The 20,582-nt window shown below is 39.3% G+C and overlaps 1 protein-coding gene across 1 annotated transcript in view; it reads right to left on the reverse strand.

Moving 5' to 3' along the window:
• Positions 1–254: 254 nt before the first annotated feature.
• The window catches only part of LOC128693212 (low density lipoprotein receptor adapter protein 1-B), a 32,861-nt gene continuing 12,533 nt past the window's right edge, over positions 255–20,582 (reverse strand). The window contains exons 2-8 of the mRNA XM_053782713.2: positions 16,847–17,102; positions 9,742–9,853; positions 8,994–9,119; positions 7,910–8,027; positions 5,471–5,589; positions 5,051–5,094; positions 255–4,667 (exon numbers count right to left, since the gene is read on the reverse strand). Of these exons, the coding sequence (XP_053638688.1) occupies positions 4,004–4,667; positions 5,051–5,094; positions 5,471–5,589; positions 7,910–8,027; positions 8,994–9,119; positions 9,742–9,853; positions 16,847–17,102 (1,439 nt within the window). The 3' untranslated portion in view covers positions 255–4,003. The remainder of the gene's footprint in view (positions 4,668–5,050; positions 5,095–5,470; positions 5,590–7,909; positions 8,028–8,993; positions 9,120–9,741; positions 9,854–16,846; positions 17,103–20,582) is intronic.

Genomic DNA, 20,582 nt, shown 5'->3' on the forward strand with positions numbered 1-20,582 from the left:
CCTCCCAGTATGCATCTGCAGAGAACCTGCAGATGCAGTAGCATCTGCAGGTTCTCACTACAAAAAACTATTTCCAGATTTCATGACTGGAAAACAAGTTGTGAATTTTTACTAGTGATCAAAATGAGAATTCTGAGAAAGAAAGCTTAAAACTTTTTCAGTGGAACAGGAAAAACTGGATCAATTTATCTTGCCAAGACAACTGTGGATGAATATGTCAATGTATGCAAATTAATTTGGAAAATGAAAAAAAATTAGACATGAAAAATATAATGAAATATTTTACAGCGATTAAATACATCAAAACATTTAAGAGGACCATCTTCACATTTCTTAAACCCACTGTCTAGACCATGAAATAACTTATCCCAACACCATAATAAACTTTGTTAAAACACTAGGTATAGAATCCCATTAGGGAAATCTTATCACAATGTGAGCAAGCATAATTTCTACAAGAAAATTGCAAAAATTTTCAACAGTTTTAAATTCAGACGAACTATGACAATGCACGATAGCTCGGGGATTCAACGAATGTTCCATTATTAAGATCTTATCTTAAAACCTTGTATTGTTGAAATTCTATTAGGCAAAGTTTTCCAGCTCAATTTTTGGAGGTCTAAAGATCATGCAGTTAGGACATTACTGTAATTTCAACTGTTCAGACTGAGAATACACTGGCGGCAGCATCAGCAGCACCATCATTGTGCTTAGTCATACAACCTCTTCAGAAACACTTCTAAAGCCGAAGCCATTCACATTTGCAAAATGTCAGAACTTCAGAAGCAATAGTTTCTAAATATTTATCCTGACTGTAGAATCCAACAATTTAATACATTAGTACAAAACTGGGGGATACACAGTACCATGTACTTCACTGCAATTTATTTTATCACTGTAAAAAGTATTTTTTTTTTTTTATTCATTACTGAATCTTTCCCCATGATTTTTCCATTACACTTGAGCATCAGCTACAATAAGAAAATTTAGCAGAATTTTTTTTTACTTTTCTTTCCCCATCATTCCTAACTGCAATTTAACATTCACATTAGAGATTAATATATAATTAGGTTTTCAAAAACTGTGTACCCAACCATAAGATAAGATATGGTTTTATCTTTTTAAACTACAACACTCAGATTTAAATTTACAACCAGTACCTTGTAACCATAGCAATGACAACTTACAAAAAGTCCTCATATAAATGAACATTAATCACACTATAGTTACTCCAGTACCAGAGTACAGATCATGCTCGATTAGAACTAAATATATCCAACGTAAAACCTTTGGACTCGGAACTACACCATACAAAATCTTGTGCATATAACTGCAGAGGCATTAAAACACTAAAATATTAAGATTAAGTTTTTAGGAAAGTAGTTTAATATACCATTACTGTAAACATAATCCCTAAAACAATTAAGGTGAATATATTTGTGAATCTACAGCAAAAGCAGAAATGGTCAATACTATGGAACTGCAGCTATGATCAAACATCACAGTAAAGGATTCTCAAAGTATACAGAATTTAAGAGTACTGCAAATACATAAATTAATGTCTTAATAACAAACCTGCACTGCACATTAAATTTGCAAGAATTAAGGATATGCCAATAATTGGAACTACAACTTTTACAGAAAACATTTTTCTTGCTAACTTCTCAAATTTCAATAGAATCTTGATTGGCACGACTTCCCATTTGACTTCCCTTAAAATAGTCTTGCTTATATTTAAATATGTACTGTAGGTGCATATATTTTACAAGTTATAATCTCAGTGCATGCCCACTTTTGTCTACTAGTCCTTTGGCACAGTTTATGGAAGTTTAAACAAACTAAAAAATCTGCTTATTGCAATTTTAATAGAAACTACTCTCCTCCCTCCAAGATTTACATTTAAGACTGGTAATTTGTAATTTACATATTTACAGACTACACAATTGCAATAATGGGTGGGGAAAAAGGAAAGGTGTATGCACATTCATAGATTGTGCATCTCACTAGTTAAATGTGCAACTGAAGATTTATGGATGGATTGTGTGGCAGCCCTGCCAGGTGGTAACTTTTCATGCCATTAAATTTCAGAAAAATTGAGTTAATAAAATTCAGTTTAATTAAAATACTTGGCAATACCAGGCCAAATGCACAAAGAAATAGTCTGTCCACAAGCCACCGACTGGAAGATCAAGCCTCTCCTACATTTGTACTTTAATCTTAAAAACTTCTACACCCCTCTCCTTAGCCTGCAGTAAGACTCCAACCCCTAACCAACCCTACATGTATAGATGTAAGGAACAATTTCCAGATACACTGCCTCCATTAAGATTTCCTCTACATACACAGTATATGCCACTTTACAACAATGCTTTAATATTAGCACTTGCACAGGTGCAAAGGATTTGAGAAAGTTATGTCAAAATATTCTTAAACAATACCAGTTAAAAGCTGCAGAACAGTGCATTAATACAAAAGTAGGAATTCCATGCAAGACCAAATGATTTAACTGAATAATTCTGTAGTTGAAAACTTTCTCCATGGGGAAGTGGAACAATTCTTCCTCCATAAGCCATGCATGTCATAAGAGGCAACTAAAATGCTGAGAGCATAGGGCTAGTAACCCCTTCCTGTATGAATTACTAAATTTAAAGTGAAACTTTTTTTTTTTAAGGTCCTCCTGCCTGTGGGATATAGCCAGTTTGTTGAAAGAAGAATTCTGTAGTTACAAGGGCCAATTCACATTCTATACTTGCAAGAATTAGATGCTCTGATACTCTATATAAAAAAAAGCCACATGGATAAAATTAGCAAAATCAAGTAGTTAAATTAACAAGTTTTCACATATGCAGTGAAAAATTTCAAAATCTGCAAATAAAATAGAGGAAAAATTAGAAAGATTTTCGCCAGCCACTTATTTTTTATTAAACAGTAAAAACGGATTTGACCTACTTAAGATGCTTCTTCAGTGGCTAATACATTACTTAAGGAAACTAGTGGCTTCAGTCCTAATTAAGAATGAAGCCACAGGTGGCAAAACTTGCTTAAACTTCTTTCACTGTCTTTCCTACAATTTGTTGACATCACCATACCATTTCCACCTTACATTATTTTATTCCCATTTATAAAAACTTAAATCTTTATAATTTAACTAATTTCTAAAAAATGTAATAGAAAAACTAATGGAATGGACAGTATAAAGACTTCAAATTAAATTATCAAGTGTTGCCATACTAATCTTAGTAATTGTTCCAATTACAACTAATCTCAATCCCCTAAACCACTGCCTAAATGCACACTAGTGACTTTCTAGTTTTCTACTATAGAGGCAAACCAATGCTGACAGGTACATTAAAATTTCCACCCATTTAACTGCAGACCTACAAATTTAGACAATGCCTAGCACATCAACAGGAAACTCTTCAGCTTTACTCAGACTGGAAGAAATGTTATTAAATGTGCTTGGCTATCAAAGTGTTATGATGCTCATTTCTTCCACTTCCTATTCTTAAATTTCTTGGCATTAAAACCTTAACCCAACAAATAGGCAAATTCTTTCCAATCTGTTCTTCCTAGTTCTTTCCAATCTGTTCTTCCTAGCCATGATTTACATTTAGTTCAAACTCATGGGCATCTCACTACCAGACAGCGATCAAATACTGCAATTATCAAACTAGATTATTCAGGCAAAATTTATGAAATAATCATTAAAGAAATTGCCAAAATCAAATTTCTAAATTTTATCTTCACTTAAATCTTTTGCAGAAGTAAAAAAATTCTAATTTTTTAGATCTTTACTTAACCTATGCAAATGAGTACTTGATTCCAGCATATTTTTACAAGTGGAAGTTGCAAGGGAAACTGTGAAAGTGGACAGGGAAGAGAAGCTGCATGCAAAATGCTTTTCCCCATTTAAGATGCTATTAAAAAGTTTAAATTTTCAAGTGTGCACAAAGTACCTGATGAATTTAAAATAATTTACATTTCTATACTGTACAAATTACTCTTACGTACATTTGACATTTTTTCCTTTTAGAGTATCAAATATGTCGTTACCCCACACTGGCTGACTAGAACCACAGCCACTAATGGGACAAGTATTCAGAGATTTTTCAGGCAGACTGGGAGAGAAGGTATTACCTGCACAAGTTAATGCATCTTTAGAAATGTTCAAAGCAAATGGATCATTGACACAGTTTAATTGCATAAATGGATCAGGAATTCTACAATTAAATTCTGGCATCTTTGATAAATCACTATTATTAACAGTCTTGCAAGGAACAAATGGGTCTCTTGTATGCAATGGATCCTTCACTGTTTTGCAAAAAACAAACTGATCTTTAGTTGTTTCACATGAAACAAATGGATCATATTTTAAATTTAGAGATTGTGAAAATGCTGTCTGTGAGGGAGGAGACTGGCAAGAATGTAGGAAGGCCATATTTGGAGACCTGGAAAAATCTTCCCAAACATCTGGTGGAGACTGACCCAGCAACCATGGATCAGTTGGCGAGCTGGCTGTAGAGCTAGGAGAACTAGCTGACTGCGAGAAGCCATTCTCGATCTGAGAAGCTGCTGGGTGATCCTTTAATGCTGCAAGATTGAGATCTACTGATGTCTGCAGGAATGTCCCAAGCAGAAGAGTCTGGTCTTCGCGTCTTAAAGCCAATCTGTAGAACAAAGAAACTAGGCATTTTCTTAACTTTTAACAAGTTTAATTACACATTTTCTCTAATGTTAACCACAATTTTAAAATGCAAGGTGTATGCACTGAAGTAAACAATTTGACAGTATCCACTTTGGTATTCCATGCAGGCAAATGGTGCCAGAGTGCTTAAAACATTTAAGAATTTAATCCTTAACCTGTCCAAACGTAGATCTACGTTCATGTGTGTAGCGCTCCAAGTGTAGATCTACATTTTATTTTACATGCTTTCAAATTTATAAGAAACTTAAATCTGCATTCGGAGTGCTACACACGTGAACGGAGATCTACGTTCAGACAGTTTAAGGGTTAATTAATAAACTACACTATTAAACAAAGTTAACTTACCTGGAAAACCCATCATTAATCTCATTGGTGTCATCAAAGGAATCCTGTTAAGTCACAAACTAGGGGTTAGTTTCTAAACAGTACTCACAAAAACTATCAAATTACACATTCACATTTAATCAAATGTTTAGTAATACAGTACAATTTTGAAGCTACTGTAAGCAAGCTTTTTTTTATTAAATGATCCAGTAATTTCCTAAAATAGTGCACTGTACCTTCACAGTAAGTAGTCCAATGTAATAACTTCAATGTCTACCATTGAAGTCTACTGAGTATTTCAAAATTTAACATCAATACTAAACACAAGCTAGGCAGTAACTTTCTATTCACTTTTGCTAATGACAGTTTTTACACCCCAACCATATTACTGCATACTACAACTCAAAATACTGACAAGACCATCACTAGAACTACACCCACCCAAGGTTTATTGAGAATACATGCATTGTTCTGAAGCTTGCTATCTTTGGAGGGGTCAGTAGCCACAGTGTCTGAAGAATCCTCCAGGTCTATTAATGCTTGTGTGCTCGACTGGTAACCTGAAAAGAAAAAAATTCTTCAGACATTCTGAAAGAATGAATACTGATAGCCAGATAGAGGAGAGGAAATTACTACTAGACAGCTTAAAATTAATGCTATCTAAAATTACCTACAGTATTAACAATTAAACTGGCAAGGGCTTTCTAATTTGTCCTTCATGGACAAATTAGAAAACTCTTGCCAAACATCCTTGATTTTAGAAGTGTAATAAGACAATGAAAAATCTGATTACTTGTGGAGATATGAAGGTGACTGACCATTTTATGACAATGGTAGTGATGTTGAAAGTGGAAATGGCAGTAAAAAATTTTTTTTTTTTTTTTTTTGAAGTTTAATTTTTCTATCTTTTTACACCTACATTTGTTTTTATATAGTATTTCCCTTTCATTAATGTTTCAGTCCCTAGAATGCAAACAAATTTAAAGCAATCTAAAAATTATTTCATGGCTCAATACACTGTACATTTTTTACACTGCACACATGGCACAGACATGTTTTCTTTCTAATCCTAACCATGCCAATCAGGATCATTTTGAGAGGCCCTAGAATTTTGGAATAAATGCATATCTATGGCACTTTCCCAGATGGTTAAGTAATTGGCAGCTTATGCATTAATCTGAATTGGTGCAATTACAGTATTTTACCAAGTAAAATTTTTAATTCGACTTTATTAAACCTCCTAACAATTATATCTAATCACGTAATACCTTAACCATTGTTTAATTCAAGACTAGCCCAATACCTATTAAGAATATAGATACAAGAAAAACTAGTTAGGGGAGAAAAAAAATTAAATATGTGCTCACGGTATAGTGCAGGGCTACTCAACTGGTGACCCGCGGTCCAAATCTGGACCTTCCGAGTGTTCTAGTTGGACCACAGACTTCAGTATGACTTTGTAAATGGTCCAAGTCAGACCGAAATGTCGTCGTAAGCTCTGCTCTTCTATGTGCGGGTTATTTGTGCATCATTCCAGTCACGGTATTGGGCCTTATTTTTAGTTATTTTCAGGAGAAAGCTTAGTTAAACAGCAGCTGTTATCATGTTCAGGATCAGGTGGTATACAAGAGCAAGATTAATACATTCTATCTGAATGGAATGCATACACTGAATGGAACAGTATTCTATCACAGCTAAATACAGTGGACCCAAGTTTCGTGATTAATCCGTTCCAGAGAGTCTGCCGATATTTGAAATTCACGAAACCACCATTTTCCCCATAAGAAATAATGTAAATCCAATTAATCCATTCCATACATCCAAAAGTATTAAAAATTATTTTTAGAGATTAAATATAGATTTACATAGAGAAAAAAATTAGAACTCTAGTATAAAACATCACTTCCATTATTGAGGACTTTTTGGTGTATGGAACAAAGGAGGAACACTGCAACAGACCTGTTGGCCCATACTAGGCAGGTCCTTCACAAACCATCCCACTAACAATATTTGTCCAACCCAATTTTCAATGCTACCAAGCAATAAGCTTCGATAATTCTATTCACTCATTCTCAAGTCCCACTCAAATCAATTGTGTATGTGGGGAAGTACCCAGGCTGGTGTGTTTTTTGGGCCCATGGTGGCTTATTTAGCAGTTGCAAGCACAAAAACGAAGGGATTATTAAGAAACTTATCATATGAACGAGTGGGGCGATGGTCACTCGTCCACAGTCAAAGCCAAACTGACTCCTGAATTCTGTGTGGGAGCCTTTGTGTATGCCCGGCCGCTCCCCACCACGTGGACGCAACTCCACACGAAACTCTGGGGAGGGGGGGGGGGGGTTCCACTGTAGTGGAGTTGACTTTTGGCATTTTGGAAAAAGAATCTGGCCGCATATGGGATGGGAAGTCTGGTGACCCTGGACCCTGATTGTGTGTAAAAAATGTAGTACCAGGACCTTTGCATATATATATTGGTACAGTGGACCCCCGGTTAACGATATTTTTTCACTCCAGAAGTATGTTCAGGTGCCAGTACCGACCGAATTTGTTCCCATAAGGAATATTGTGAAGTAGATTAGTCCATTTCAGACCCCCAAACATACACGTACAAATGCACTTACATAAATACACTTACATAATTGGTCGCATTCGGAGGCGATCGTTATGCGGGGGTCCACTGTACTTGTCCAAGTGGACCTTCGTTCATAGTAGTTGAGTAGCCCTGGTATAGTGTCATCAGGCTGGAGAAAATTTTACTAGGAACCCATAAAATTTTGGTGAAACTATGAAAATTTTATTTCATAGATTTAAGCATGTTTAAACCAAAAGATTTAGTGTGTAAATCATGGGCAAATAAAATGCTTTTAAAACATTAACCTGAAGTGCTCATATCAGAGGATCCAAAATCGGAACGAATGGGAATCGGAGAGGAAGTCTGGCTGGACGGCTGAGAATTGTTATTCAGACCACTACCATGAACCAACACAGAACTCAACTGTTGGGGGAAAAAAAAAAAAAAAGTTCTGTAACTATCCTATTCATTTTCTAGGAAAATGTCATTGTATATTCCTTATTTCTACCATTTCAAACTAGTATTCCACATTCCCATAACTATAAATCACCAACATTTTACAGCCTCTCCTCACTTAACTAGAGGGTTCTGTTCCTAACAGTAGGTTGGTAAGCTAATTGGTTATTGAGGAGCATACTATACTACTAGTAGCAAGTTTATGTCAACCACCTTTGCACCATTTACAGTAACATTTCTGGTATATTTTTAAATGATTATACAGTAGTTTACTGTATGCTATTATAAACAGACTAGAGGAAATCAGCTCGTATACATTTAGGTTTGCATACCGGTTGGAGAGCTGGTCACAAGTCCGAATGGTTGGTAAATGAGTACATCGCTAAGTGAAGAGAGGCTGTACTAATTCCCGATATTCACAAAAATTGGCTTTGATTTTAAGTTTAGGGAGCAATCATTCAAGTTATAAATACCATATTATAATAAAAAAGAAGCACTAAACCACAATATAATACCATAATTATTCAGTTTGAAACAAATTACTTAAAACTCATCCCAAATGAGGATTATTAAATACAGTTTGCTTAGTTTCTAGATTTGTGAGAGTATCTTAACATCAACATCTACATGCAACCCTAGACAATGTTTGGGGGACACCATGTAGTTTTATAAACTAAACTTTAAATATTTTAATTATAGCAAGAATTATGCAATACACAATGTATTTTGCACTGTTCAAAGCTTGGGCGAGATTGTATTAACCCTTAAACTGTCCAAACGTAGATCTACGTTGATGTGCATAGTGCTCCGAACGTAGACCTATGTTTGGACAGTTTAAGGGTTAAAAAAGAAGACTACTTTTTTAAACTTTTCTTTACAGCAAATTACTTCATACTTTATCTGGATTTAGAACCACTTTAAAAAATAACATACTTTTACTTCAGCAGGTAATTCCTCATGTGCATATATCACACCACTTTCTTTATTCTCCACAGCCATTTTCCAATATTCATATGCCAAATTAAAGGCTTGTGCAATTGAGACAGTTACAGCTTGAGCCTGAGGAAAGAGTGGTAAAGTAAGTTCATGTAAGGTAAATATAAAGTACATGCCAAAAATCAAATTTATGTAGAAAAATTTTCTAAGCCATACAAAAAACTAATAAAAAGCTACAACAATTTTCCCAATGATTTTGCAAGTTTGGACAAGTAAAATGGTAATGGCAAGAGGCCCAAGAACTCATTCCAACAACAGATTCATCTTATTACACCTTAGTTTCAATAAACATGCAGGAAAATCGATACAGAATTCTGGGTTCTGCTTATGATGCACCGACTAGCAGCAAAAGTCGGTAACTTTGGGTAGTCAAACCCAAATTCAACACTGCTTCCTAATTTTCAACTAATGAAGGTTTCAGCAAAAATCCAACTTGTATCTACTGCTTTTCTTCAGCAAAGGTGCTGGCAAATTAACCAAAAAAACACAATTTTGTTCCACAACATTTTTTCACAATATAGTATGTGCTATGGCACATAATACTCTGCATGCACTTCATTTTGGGACTTGACAAATGCAGTTAACATCTCCTATTAAAGCTAAAACTGAAGTGGCACATGTACAATAGGGAACTCGTACAATCCCCAAGAATACATTGGTAAGCAAAATGGAAAGTGCAACTTACCATCTTTCTTTTGGGGCACAGAAAAGCATGACACTCGCATGTATCATTATCATTGGTGGCAATAAAAGCAAAGACATGGTCGTAGTGTGCATCTGCCGAGCAGTAGGAGATCCTGAAACAAATGAAAATGCTAAATTAGCCATAGCCAGAGAAATCAGATCAGTAGACAGCAATGTTAGGGTTGATGAAAACTGCATTCATACAAGGGGTGAAGTAACATTTAGCACAGACTATGCACCTTTCATTTAAGTCTACTCAATTGCAAGGGCAAGAAACTTTAGTCACATTCACTAAATTACAATTTTACTCTTATCCCATTCAAAAGGCATGAAATAAAACTGCTGATGCTACTTTAGTTACACCAGCATATATGTAAAAGGAAAATCAACTGCCTAAATAACTATTATTATCCTTGAAAAACAACAGGAATGTCATTTTGGTAACGTAGATCTCTTTCCTTGCCTAACTTATTAAGTAACAGTCCTTAACATCAGAGATCAGAAAGTTCAACAAATTAAAACTGATTTCACAGCCAATAATCATGGTCTCCAAAACAGTGGGCATCCTCTTTATACATTACTGTGTACCTCAAACACTACTTACACTGTACTACTATAATTATCCATACACCAATGGAATTTGTACCTTGGGACCTAATATACTAAATCACATGGGGTATACCCGGGGAGTATTCAGAGGGTCGACACCCCTATGGCCCAGTCCATGACCAGGCCTTTCAGTGGAACAGGACCTGATCAACCAGACTTTTACTACTGGCTGCACGAAGACTGACGTAGATATCACAGCCCAGCTGGTTAGGTACCAACTTCAGGCGTCAGTCCATCTCCCTCCTGAAGACAGCCAGGGGTAATCCCCTAGCATATGCTGGCAGACAATTTAACAGTCTTAGGCCCCCTGACACTGTCTCGTCTCTTAAGGTACTCGTGACACCCCTGCTTTTCATTGGGGGATGTTACACTGCCTGCTGGGCCTTTTGCTTTCGTAGGGAGTGATTTTCATTTGCAAATTTGGTACTAATCCCTTTAGGATTTTCCAAGTGTATATTATCCTATATCTCTCTCCTACATTCCAGGGAATACAAGTCAAGGAACTTCAACTGTTCCCAGTAATTTAGGCATTTTATTTTACTTGGGCACCATAAAGGTTCTCTGTACATTCTCCAGGTCGGCAGTTTCACCTGCTTTGAAAGTTTCCATTAGTGTACAGCAATATTCCAGCCCAAAGAGAACAAGCAATTTGAAGAGAATCATGGGCTTGGCATTGCTAGTTTTGAAGGTTCTCATTATCCATCCTATTATTTTTCTAACAGATGTGGTAGAGACTGCCGTGATCTTTGAAGGCGAGATCCTCACGAGGCAAGACTCCACAAGTCTGTTCTAATTTGTGCATGTACAAGGTATACAGGCCTAGCCGACATCAATGACATACTATGTATATAGAAAGCTGTTTATATTTTATTATCACACTGGCCGATTCCCACCAAGGCAGGGTGGCCCGAAAAAGAAAAACTTTCACCATCATTTACTCCATCACTGTCTTGCCAGAAGGGTGCTTTACACTACAGTTTTAAACTGCAACATTTACACCCCTCCTTCAGAGTGCAGGCACTGTACTTCCCATCTCCAGGACTCAAGTCCGGCCTGCCGGTTTCCCTGAACCCCTTCATAAATGTTATTTTGCTCACACTCCAACAGCATGTCAAGTATTAAAAACCATTTGTCTCCATTCACTCCTATCAAACGCGCTCACGCATGCCTGCTGGAAGTCCAAGCCCCTCGCACACAAAACCTCCTTTACCCCCTCCCTCCAACCTTTCCTAGGCCGACCCCTACCCCACCTTCCTTCCACTACAGACTGATACTCTTGAAGTCACTGTTTCGCTCCATTCTCTCTACATGTCCGAACCACCTCAAATGCTGAGCATTTCAGGCAAATTAGGTCAGTTTTGTCCCAGGATGCAACCCACACCAGTTGACTAACACCCAGGTACCCATTTTACTGATGGGTGAACATAAACAACTGGTTAAAAAAAAAAAAAAAAAAAAATCTAATGTTTCCACCCATTTGCCAGGAATCAAACCTGGACCCTCACCATGTGAAGCAAGGGCTTTTGCCACTGGGCCATGGGGCCTGGTGGCAAAAGTGTACCCAAGCCCATGATGACACTCTTCAGGTCACTTGTTTTATCTAGGCTGGAATATTGCTGCACACAACAGCACCTTTCAAGGCAGGTGAAATTGCTGACCTAGAAAATGTACAGAGAACCTTCACGGCGCGCATAACGGAGATAAAACACCTCAATTACTGGGAGCGCTTGAGGTTCCTGAACCTGTATTCCCTGGAACGCAGGCGGGAGATACAGGATTATATACACCTGGAAAATCCTAGAGGGACTAGTACCGAACTTGCACACGAAAATCACTCGCTACGAAAGCAAAAGACTTGGCAGACGATGCAACATCCCCCCAATGAAAAGCAGGGGTGTCACTAGCACGTTAAGAGACCATACAATAAGTGTCAGGGGCCCGAGACTGTTCAACTGCCTCCCAGCATACATAAGGGGGATTACCAACAGACCCTTGGCAGTCTTCAAGCTGACACTTTACAAGCACCTAAAGTCCGTTCCTGGCCAGGCTGCGGCTCGTACATTGGTTTGCGTGCAGCCAACAGCAACAGCCTGGTTGATCAGGCTCTGATCTACCAGGAGGCCTGGCCACAGACCGGGCAACGAGGGCATTGACCCCAGGAACTCTCTCCAGGTAAACTCCAGGTAAGAGTCTTGCATTATCTGTCAACAGTGGCTGCCAGAGTGTGTGTCAAGTTCCCACACTGCTAAAGTTATTCAAGTTCCACAATCTTTGCTCGTTTCTTATCATTGGCCACTGGGCTAATCTGTTGGCAGAGAGCAACTAGTAAAACCCTACACAAACTGCTCCAACAATGCTACCACCATAAGGTGACATGGCATCGAGTGGCACATAGACAAGAGGCACAATACTTAATTGTCAGGGAAACTCATTCACAAGTCATGATCCAGTCAGTGTCTGGGGCCCTGGGCCCCCACCCCCACAAACCTATCAGGCTCATGGCCTGGTAGGAAATGCTCTCACTTCACATACCGAGGACCTGGGTTTGATTCCTGGCAAGAGTGTAAACATTGGGCATTTCCTTACACCTGTTGCCTGTTTACTCATCAGTAAAATGGGTACCAGTGTTAGTCGACTGGTGTGGGTTGCATCCTGGGACAAAACTAACCCAATTTGCCTGAAATGCTCTGGATAACAAGGAACTTTCTATATAGTAATATGTCGTGGATGTAGTGCGGATGACAAGAAACGGATGATTGCTGATGTTATGAATGAAAAGTTGGATGTCCTGGCCCTAAGCGAAACAAAGCTGAAGGGGGTAGGGGAGTTTCGGTGGGGGGAAATAAATGGGATTAAATCTGAGTATCTGAGAGTGTTAGAGCAAAGGAAGGGGTAGCAGTAATGTTGAAGGATCAGTTATGGAAGGAGAAAAGAGAATATGAATGTGTAAATTCAAGAATTATGTGGATTAAAGTCAAGGTTGGATGCAAAAAGTTGGTCATAATAAGTGTGTATGCACCTGGAGAAGAGAGGAATGTAGAGAGATTTTGGGAGATGTTAAGTGAATGTATAGGAGCCTTTGAACCAAGTGAGAGTAATTGTGGTAGAGGATCTGAATGCTAAAGTAGGAGAAACTTTTAGAGAGGGTGTGGTAGGTAAGTCTGGGGTACCAGGTGTAAATGATAATGGGAGCCCTTTGATTGAACTTTGTATAGAAAGGGGTTTAGTTATAGGTAATACATATTTTAAGAAAAAGGGGATAAATAAGTATACAAGATATGATGTAGGGCGAAATGACAGTAGTTTGTTGGATTATGTATTGGTAGATAAAAGACTTGTAGATGAATGGTTCAGAGAACCGACGTGTTGATAAATTAGACATGTGCAACTCTTGGGTATCTTTATTGAAGAAACGTTTTGCCACACAGTGGCTTCATCAGTCCATACAAAGGAGAATCTTGAACAGGAGGAGAATGAGGTAATCAGTCCCTCAACCTTGAGTCGGTGTGGTCAGTCCATCAATCTTGAATAGAATACGGCATACGTGCTGAGAAGGAGCTTATAAACCGTTGTTACACGACCTATGACTGCTGCACCTCTCCTGCCAACGGTTTATAAGCTCCTTCTCAGCACGTATGCCGTATTCTATTCAAGATTGATGGACTGACCACAACGACTCAAGGTTGAGGGACTGATTACCTCATTCTCCTCCTGTTCAAGATTCTCCTTTGTATGGACTGATGAAGCCACTGTGTGGCGAAACGTTTCCTCAATAAAGATACCCAAGAGTTGCACATGTGTCTAATTTATCAGATAAAAGACTGTTGAGTAGACTTCAGGATGTACATGTTTATAGAGGGGCCACAGATATATCAGATCACTTTCTAGTTGTAGCTACACAGAGTAAAAGGTAGATGGGATACAAGGAGAATAGAAGCATCAGGGAAGAGAGGTGAAGGTTTATAAACTAAAAGAGGAGGCACTTAGGGTAAGATATAAACAGCTATTGGAGGATAGATGGGTTAATGAGAGCATAGGCAATGGGGTCGAAGAGGTATGGGGTAGGTTTAAAAATGTAACGTTAAGAGTGTTCAGCAGAAGTTTGTGGTTACAGGAAAGTGGGTGTGGGAGGGAAGAGGAGCGATTGGTGGAATGATGATGTGAAGAGAGTAGTAAGGGAGAAAAAGTTAGCATATGAGAAGTTTTTACAAAGTAGAAGTGATGCAAGGAGGGAAGAGTATATGGAGAAAAAGAGAGGTTAAGAAAGTGGTGAAGCAATGTAAAAAGAGAGCAAATGAGAGAGTGGGCGAGATGTTAACAAATTTTGTTGAAATAAGAAAAAGTTTCGGAGTGAGATTAACAAGTTAAGGAAGCCTAGAGAACAAATGGATTTGTCTGCTAAAAATAGGAGAGGAGTTATTAAATGGAGAGTATTGGGAAGATGGAGGGAATATTTTGAGGAATTGTTAAATGTTGAAGATAGGGAAGCTGTGATTTCGTGTATAGGGCAAGGAGGAATAACATCTTGTAGGAGTGAGGAAGAGCCAGTTGTGAGTGGGGGAAGTTCGTGAGGCAGTAGGTAAAATGAAAGGGGGTAAGGCAGCCGGGATTGATGGGATAAAGATAGAAATGTTAAAAGCAGGTGGGGATATAGTTTTGGAGTGGTTGGTGCAATTATTTAATAAATGTATGGAAGAGGGTAAGGTACCTAGGGATTGGCAGAGAGCATGCATAGTTCCTTTGTATAAAGGCAAAGGGGACAAAAGAGTGCAAAAATTATAGGGGGACAAGTCTGTTGAGTATACCTGGTAAAGTGTATGGTAGAGTTATTATTGAAAGAATTAAGAGTAAGACAGAATAGGATAACAGATGAACAAGGAGGCTTTAGGAAAGGTAGGGGGTGTGTGGACCAGGTGTTTACAGTGAAACATAAATGAACAGTATTTAGATAAGGCTAAAGAGGTCTTTGTGGCCTTGATGGATTTGGAAAAAGCATATGACAGGGTGGATAGGGGGTGCAATGTGGCAGATGTTGCAGGTGTATGGCATAGGAGGTAGGTTACTGAAAGCAGTGAAGAGCTTTTATGAGGATAGCGAGGCTCAAGTTAGAGTATGTAGGAAAGAGGGAAATTATTTCCCAGTAAAAGTAGGCCTTAGACAAGGATGTGTGATGTCACCGTGGTTGTTTAATATATTTATAGATGGGGTTGTAAGAGAAGTAAATGCGAGGGTCTTGACAAGAGGCATGGAGTTAAAAGATAAAGAATCACACAAAGTGGGAGTTGTCACAGTTGCTCTTTGCTGATGACACTGTGCTCTTGGGAGATTCTGAAGAGAAGTTGCAGAGATTGGTGGATGAATTTGGTAGGGTGTGCAAAAGAAAATTAAGTGAATACAGGAAAGTAAGGTTATGAGGATAACAAAAAAATTAGGTGATGAAAGATTGGATATCAGATTGGAGGGAGAGAGTATGGAGGCGGCGAATGCATTCAGATATTTGGGAGTGGACGTGTCAGCGGATGGGTCTATGAAGGATGAGGTGAATCATAGAATTGATGAGGGGTAAAGGGTGAGTGGTGCACTTAGGAGTCTGTGGAGACAAAGAACTTTGTCCTTGGAGGCAAAGAGGGGAATGTATGAGAGTATAGTTTTACCAACGCTCTTATATGGGTGTGAAGCATGGGTGATGAATGTTGCAGCGAGGAGAAGGCTGGAGGCAGTGGAGATGTCATGTCTGAGGGCAATGTGTGGCGTGAATATAATGCAGAGAATTCGTAGTTTGGAAGTTAGGAGGAGGTGCGGGATTACCAAAACTGTTGTCCAGAATGCTGAGGAAGGGTTGTTGAGGTGGTTCGGACATGTAGAGAGAATGGAGCGAAACAGTGACTTCAAGAGCATCAGTCTGTAGTGGAAGGAAGGCGGGGTAGGGGTCGGCCTAGGAAAGGTTGGAGGGAGGGGGTAAAGGAGGTTTTGTGTGCGAGGGGCTTGGACTTCCAGCAGGCATGCGTGAGCGTGTTTGATAGGAGTGAATGGAGACAAATGGTTTTTAATACTTTACGTGCTGTTGGAGTGTGAGCTAAGTAACATTTATGAAGGGGTTCATGGAAACCGGCAGGCCGGACTGGAGTCCTGGAGATGGGAAGTACAGTGCCTGCACTCTGAAGGAGGGGTGTTAATGTTGCAGTTTAAAAACTGTAGTGTAAAGCACCCTTCTGGCAAGACAGTGATGGAGTGAATGATGGTAAAAGTTTTTCTTTTTCGGGCCACCCTGCCTTGGTGGGAATCGGCCAGTGTGATGATAATAATAAAAAAAATGTCACTGCTGTCAGGTAGGCCTTGTACACACTTAGAAAAAGTTATTACGCAGAATTTACAGCCTAAAATTTCCACTCCAATGTGTAGGCTAAAATTGTATTACTCCAGTCACCTAATTGTGACCTCCACTATTAATGACATGTGGGCAAAAGGTTTTACAAAAAACTGACAAGGTATCTCACTTGTAAATGGAGGTGTGTAGTAGTAGTTCACTAGTGGTGGTGTGAGCCATACGGATGCCTTGAAGAGAGACATGAAGGCTCACTCGTTCAGGCTTGCGCGACACCTGCTTAGCTGCATGGATGATGCGTTTAATTGCCTCCGAAGTAGACTCTTCTCCCTTGGGATCGTCTACCAGCGTGGAACCCAGGTACTTGCAGTAGAAGGTCACCCCTTCCACCACGGGCTCTCTGATCGTCGCCCACTCTTCTGACAATTCTGTAATACAAGTCTTGTCACAAAAATACTGCATCAATAATTATACCGTCATGATTATAAAAGTCAAAGCATTACAGCTTATGAGCAATGAAGTAGGGCTACTGACCCATTTAAGCAGGCTCTACTCCAAGCACATTTTCCCGAGGTGGCCAGTAGCCTATTGAGAAATTACACACACTGAGTCAGTGGTTCGATCCTCGGCAAGGTTGGTCTGGGTGTTAGTTTACTGGTATGGGTCACATCCTGGGGGAACACGATTGAGGACCCCGAATGGAAACAAGATAAAACAGTCCCCGATGACGCACTGTCTTAAGTTACCCCGGGTGGCTTACCCTCTGGGGTTAAGAATCTGAACAAAATCTTAATTTAAGCTATTCAGTACAGTATTAGTTCCAACAACGGCAGTTCATGTGTTTACAAATATTCCCAACAAGTATATTATATTCCTCTTAAATCTAAAATTTATCCATTCATAACTTATTCTTCATACTTGTCATATCTGCCTTTGACCAATGTTGTAGATAGTACATCATGCCAGCACAATCAAGGGCTAAAAAGGAGAGAAACGGGAAACTAATTAAACCATCTCATGTAGGGGCTTAGGATATGTTTAAGAGAACTGTAGAACTCGTTAGGTATCACCAGGTACACATGTTCATGCGATTATTTAAGCACTGATACTTCATGATCTTTATGACATTAAAACTAACTAGCAGAACAGTTTAGTCTACCTGGAGTGTTCTAGGGGTCAACGCCCCCCCAGTCCGGTCCATGACCAGGCCTCGTGGTGGCTCCGAGCCTGATCAACCAGGCTGTTACTGGTGGCCACACGCAAACCAACACGAACCACAGCCCAGATGGTCAGGTACTGACTTTAGGTGCCTGTCCAGCTCTCAAAGATAGCAAGGGATCTATTGGTAATCCCCCTTATGTATGCTTGGAGGCAGATGCATAGCCTTGCCCCCCCCCCTGACACTTGTGTTATCTTAGTTTTCATGGCACCCCCTGTTTTTCACTGGAGGAAGGGGGGAGATGTTGCACTGCCTGCAGAGTATGTCACAGGGAGTGATATCCGTGTGCAGATTTGGGACTAATAATCATAATCAGGCATTCTTACCAGAAGTGTTCTGCCCAAACAGGTACGACTTAACCCCACCCTCACCTGCAGCAATGACAACCATTACAAGAAGAGAAACACTGACAGGCCACAGGCCCATGCTAGGTAGGTCGAACTACCCATTTATGCATTTTTCCAACTTTTTTAAACCTACCCAATGTTCTTGGTTCAACTACTCAACTGCCATACCATGTTGAATGCAACTTTCCTCATTCGATCATTAGTTAAGCAATGTTGGGTTTGGTTAGTACTTGGGTGGGCGACCGGCCTGGGAAGACCAAATGCTGTTAGCATCATCCTTTCAAGGACCCCAAAGGATTTTTTTTTTTTTTTTTTGGGGGGGGGGGGGGGGGGGGGGGGGGGAGTTATGCTTAGTAATTTACATAACTACTTGTGCCTAAAATTTGCTTACTGAAGTGTTCCACTCAGAACCAGTATTAACAAATCAGTGCTTCATATATATTTTTTAAATTTTGTCAACTAACCCATTGCTCCAAGTCCTGGCATGGTTATATATTTCCTTTATTCTTTTCTTCCATTTGTATACTTCAGTCATCCTCCCCGTCAATACTAGACCCCTATAGAACTCCTGGCGAAAGAACAGTATGTCCTAATACTGCATTACGTCTTGCACTTTCCATAACATTCAAGATTATAATGTGGTACCGTACAAGGTACGTCTAAGGGATATCAATTGCACCACATAGGACTATCTAGTTTTCAGTTACTCTAGATTTATAGTGTAGTTTGCACAAATTAACTTTAATTATTAATTAGCCTTACTGTGAAAAGTTTTAGGCCCTGCTGCCATCACTTTTGCAACCAGCATTTTTCCAAATACTCCCCAGAAATTAGAACCTTACCCTTGTCCAGAGAGAACAAGTGCCACATTTAGTAGGATTATTTAGGTACAGGTACACAAGTACAATTACGCATAGTTTAACGTGTAAATTACCTAGGACAACCCGAAAAAATTACGTATTATTTCCATTGGGTCTTTGTAATAATAATATTTAATAAAGCCTTGCTATAAGTTAAAGTATAAATCAACTTTGGGCTAAAGTGATGAACTTAATTTACGTACATATTGTATTGGCTGCAGGCATTTTCGTAGATTATGAACAAGGAGCCCAAATCTGACCATATGGAAAAACGTGAGTGCATCAAGTTATGATTTCACCTATAAAAGTCCTCCAAACCAAGCGCACCGCCTGTGATACTATCTACCATCTCAAATACATTGGAAATAAGTTTACTTACCACAAAACTGACGAATCTTCTGGGGCCGAGTCAATTATTTTCAAAGCGACTTATTCCTCATTGACTATTTGCCTACTAGATATCAGGCAACTCAGTAATTCGAACTTAACACAAATAAGCACTGCAGTATGTTAAGCGCATACAAAGTATACTCTCACTGCCCTAGCAACAGTAAACGGTTAGAATCTCAAGACAATTATGCTAAAGTATTTAGTATCCTGTGGTTCGTACATAGGTTTGTGTGCGGCCAGCAGTAACAGCCTGGTTGATAAGGCCCTGATCCACCGCGAGGCCTGGTCATGGCCCGGGCCTCGGCGCCATTGATCCCCCAGAACACCCGCCTCGGTACTGCAGGTATGTTAGATAAGACGCACATGCAACAGTTAGACAACTTTATTCCGAAACGTTTCGCCTACACAGTAGGCTTCTTCAGTCGAATACAGAAAGTAGGCAGGAACAGTAGAGATGTGAAGACGATGTAATCAGTCCATCACCCTTGAAGTCGTAGAATTTGAGGTTGTCAGTCCCTCGGCCTGGAGAAGTTCAGTTCCATAGTCAGGAACTATCTGAAGATCAAGCGACAGTGCGGAGACTTAAATACTGTCGGAAGGAGAGGTGCAGAGTAGTAGTTGTAGTAGTGAGAATGTAGCCACTGAGAGGTCATGTCCCTCTCAGATCCAACACTTCTCACTTGAAAAGCTTGTCCAATGTGTTTTCTACATGTACCAAGATGCCATGTGTTGCAGTGTCTGACAAGATGAACATCAAAATGGTATACAATACCGACAGGTTGTTAGGTAAGACATATGAAAGACAAGACACATGTGCAACATCTGGATATCTTTATTGTAGACGTTTCGCCATCCAGTGGCTTTATCAATACAGATTCTAGGACATAATAGGAAGACAGTAGAACTATATACAAAAGACGAGGTAATTAGTCCCTCAGCCTTGGAGTTAGTGTTCACAGCATCGTGGTGGAGGAGAATCTGGAGCAAACGATACGATAGGACTCACAGGTAAGGACCCACGAGGGGCGAGGGGCAAGTGGGGACAGTGCGAAGAATAGACGGTGAGAGGAATGTTTTGAGTCGAAGAGAGAA

Source organism: Cherax quadricarinatus, chromosome 28 (genome assembly GCF_038502225.1).
Source record: "Cherax quadricarinatus isolate ZL_2023a chromosome 28, ASM3850222v1, whole genome shotgun sequence".
Taxonomy (NCBI): domain Eukaryota; kingdom Metazoa; phylum Arthropoda; class Malacostraca; order Decapoda; family Parastacidae; genus Cherax; species Cherax quadricarinatus.